This window comes from Musa acuminata, chromosome BXJ3-2, assembly GCF_036884655.1.
Source record: "Musa acuminata AAA Group cultivar baxijiao chromosome BXJ3-2, Cavendish_Baxijiao_AAA, whole genome shotgun sequence".
In the NCBI taxonomy this organism is placed as follows: Eukaryota; Viridiplantae; Streptophyta; class Magnoliopsida; order Zingiberales; family Musaceae; genus Musa; species Musa acuminata.
In genome coordinates, this window is record NC_088350.1 from 23538637 (window position 1) to 23541898 (window position 3262).

Consider the following 3262-nt stretch of genomic DNA (forward strand, 5'->3'; position numbering starts at 1 on the left):
GCGATGCATCCTCCTCGATGGATTTTGAACATTATCAACGACATATCCCATTGTTGAATCGGGTGGTAATTTTGTTTTGCTGGATCTTTTTCGTGGAAGAAGGTATCTTCTTCAAGGGATATCCATGCATTCTTCTTGTTCATGTTGGCTGCAAGGGTGCAAGCAGATGCCTCGAAGAGAGGAAAGGTGGTGGTGGTGGTGGCCTCTCCATGTGTTCATGGCCTTCTGTGGCATGTGGTAGTGCAGAAAAGGCTGCCTCAGGCACTGCCAATTCGTGGATTCTCCACGAAGGAAAGAAACAGGTGAAGACAGTGATCCAAAGGCAAAAAGATGTTACACTTCTATCATACCTCACGGAGAGGGAATCCAAGATAGCCTGCATCACCAGTATGTTTCAGTGCCCACTTGGAAGAGTACTTTGTAGGACGTCCATGAAGCTCACAAAACTGAAGTATACAGTCACTAATCACATGCATCCTTCATTGTGATGGTTCATTAGCCATGAGAACTACCTGTCAACTGCTACTTCCAAATGAAAGACTGAGGTCATTACATCTATGGGCCAGAAATGCCAAAAGTCATGCAATACTAGTGGCTGCAATTGTCATAGCAACAAGTTCATCCTTTCTGATTCCTTTTCTGATTCTTTTTCTACCATATTTTGACCAAAACATCATGATGTTGTGATCATGGGACTGGAGTGGTTTGCAGCAAAATCCAACCAGGGCAGTGTAGAAGCATATGCCTGGGGATGGATCATAGACTTCAGATGCACACATGAGAGCATTTGATCACAATGGACTTACAACAAGGGTTCGGCTTCATCTTTCAAGCAACGGTAGTAACACAGATGTTTAACTCTATTAGTTGGGAAATGATGAAGGTGGATAGATTGCTACAACAAAGGGAACACAAAGGAGGAAGTGCAGTTGACCATGATGTTTGTGTTAGGAAGGTGGAACAGCTGAAAAGAGCACTGCCTCCTCCAGCTAAAAAGGCATTGACTTGTTGGGAAGAAACTCCAAAAGTGAAAAAGAAGCCTCATCATAAACTATGGTGTATGCACAAAAGAGCCCATTCCTGATACAAAACTTGGGCTTGTGGGAAAGAGATGGCCGTCTCCCTTTGCTTTCTTAATTCAGTTGTACACTGCAATCATTGTGAGGAAAGTAGATTAGCAGAAGCTGTAAAGCTCTTCATCAGTTCTGTGAGGTGCATCTTCTGTGGCAGGCAATTATGTGCTTGGCCTGCCTGGTTTCCTCTTTCCACACCCTGCCAATGTCCTCTGCTATCTTCACAGCATCCAGGGATGCACCAGACAACCCCCTCCTCGTGAATCCAACAGCATAAAGCCCTGAGCTCCCTTTCCATCCATTTGGGAATGGATGCCTTGGGAAACCATCTTTGTTGAAGAAGTCAGTTCCCTGCACAAAATCAAAACCTCAAGGTGTAAGCTTTCAGCGATTAGAGCAAAGCAAATGACATTAACTGCCACCTCTTGTTCATATGCCCACTCCTATTTAATTTGTGTTCTCAGGATCCCAATATTATGCAAACTTGCATGACCATTAGATCATGTGGAATGCCATGCAGAAGCACATAGAATTACATGTTCTCTTCAAGCTAATAGTAACAAAAGAATTGGGAGAAGAACAAAAATGTGAACCACTTTGATCTCCTCTGACAAGGATTACACCGCATGGAAGGAAGAAAAAGGAAGTTTGATTAACCTGCAGCCATGAATGAACGTTGCTGCGATAACCGGTGGCCAGGATGACCGAATCGACGTCGATGATCGTGTGATCCACCAGCTCTGCCTTGCCATGCAAAAACCTCTTGACTCCAGGAACAACCTTTATCTCACCGCTCTTGATTTTGCTCAGGGCACCGATGTCCAACACGGGTGTCTTGCCCTGCGTGTTCTTCAGCTCCAGAGGACCCTGAGAAGGTCGTTTTATGCCGAGCTTCTCGATGTTCCCAAGTGTCATCCATGACAGGGCCAACAGGACCCTGTCGACCATCTTCAACGGAAGCCATTTCATCAAGGAGACAGCGAGCTCAAACGTCGATCTCCCTAATGTCTCCCGTGGTAGCACATGGACCTGTTGCACAAATCACTTGAATCAGTAAACAGAGTCCATGTAAGTGAAGCCAATGACGAGGGAATACAGTCGTAGTTCTTGTAACGTTGTCCTCACCGAGTCACGCACCACCATGGTGGGGAAGGCGTTATGATGACAGAGATCAAAGGCGACTTCCATGCCGGAGTTTCCGCAGCCGACAACAAGCACCTGCTTTCCCCGGTACGCCTCACCGGATCTGTAGTCGCTTGAATGTATCACCCGCCCGGCGAACTTCTCGAGTCCTTCCATCTCCGGGATCACGCAATCTGCATTCTCGCCTGCAGCCACGACTAGCCACTGGCAAATGTATTCCGCCTCGGCTTTCCTGCCCACGGCCTGGCGGCGTCCCATGGCGGTCCTCACCCGCCACATCCCGCAGGTGCTATCGTACTTCGCAGAGAGCACGGTCTCATCGAACTGTGGGTTGAGCTGGAAGTGCCGGGCGTAGGACTCCAAATAGTCTATGAACTGGTTCTTGGAGGGATACTCGGGGAAGTCATCAGGGAAAGGGAGCTTGGGAAGCTGGCAGAATTGCTTCGGGAGGTGGAGCTTTAATCGGTCGTAGGTGCGGTTTTGCCAGAGGGAGGCAATGCAGCTGGACCTCTCGAGGATCACGAAGGGGACGCCATGCTCCTTTAGGCATGCCGCCACAGCGAGTCCCGAAGGACCTGCTCCCACGATGAGCGGTCCATTCACCCACTTGCACCTTCTCTTAAAGAGATTCTCATGCTCAGCTAAACCAGCCATGATCAAAGAATCAGCGAGACGATTCCACTGACGAGGAGGAGAAGCTCTTTCGGTAGAACCAGTGGGGTTACGTGAAGGGTTCTAGCGGAGTTGGTATGATGAAATATGGTCGAGAGTTGTGAGGGACGAAGACGAGAAGCAGGAATAGTTCGCAAATGGAAGAGGGGAGGGAGTGTAGTATAAAGCTCGTTATGGTCAAGTGGGGGAGGTTGAGAGGACCGGAGGGGAGTATATATAAATAGTTGAGCTTGCCATGAGAGCTGCATGTGAGGAGTGTTTTGAGGTCCTTCCAAATCATAACCTTCGCCGTCTACGCCATTTGTTTAACATCTCCAAGACATGGTTTTAATCTCGATATGTTTTCTGAAAGAAGAAGGAAAAGAAACATCGAA

The 3262-nt window shown here is 47.9% G+C and overlaps 1 protein-coding gene across 1 annotated transcript; it reads right to left on the bottom strand.

Annotated features, from left to right (window-relative positions):
* Positions 1-518: 518 nt before the first annotated feature.
* LOC135630990 (probable indole-3-pyruvate monooxygenase YUCCA5) lies at positions 519-3055 on the bottom strand. Its single transcript, XM_065138339.1, has 3 exons — positions 2199-3055; positions 1731-2102; positions 519-1424 (listed from the first exon to the last, which is right to left on the bottom strand). The coding sequence occupies exons 1-3, from the start codon at positions 2868-2870 to the stop codon at positions 1200-1202; spliced, it is 1269 nt and encodes a 422-aa protein (XP_064994411.1). The 5' UTR covers positions 2871-3055; the 3' UTR covers positions 519-1199.
* Positions 3056-3262: the final 207 nt, after the last annotated feature.

Bases quoted from the DNA above. Each gene is read 5' to 3' on its own strand.
- LOC135630990 (XM_065138339.1), bottom strand. From the start codon at position 2,870: ATGGCTGGTTTAGCTGAGCATGAGAATCTCTTTAAGAGAAGGTGCAAG. The intron at 2,103-2,198 runs GTGAGGACAACG...TTTGTGCAACAG, and splicing joins CCATGGTGGTGCGTGACTCG to GTCCATGTGCTACCACGGGA. The intron at 1,425-1,730 runs GTTAATCAAACT...GATTTTGTGCAG, and splicing joins ACGTTCATTCATGGCTGCAG to GGAACTGACTTCTTCAACAA.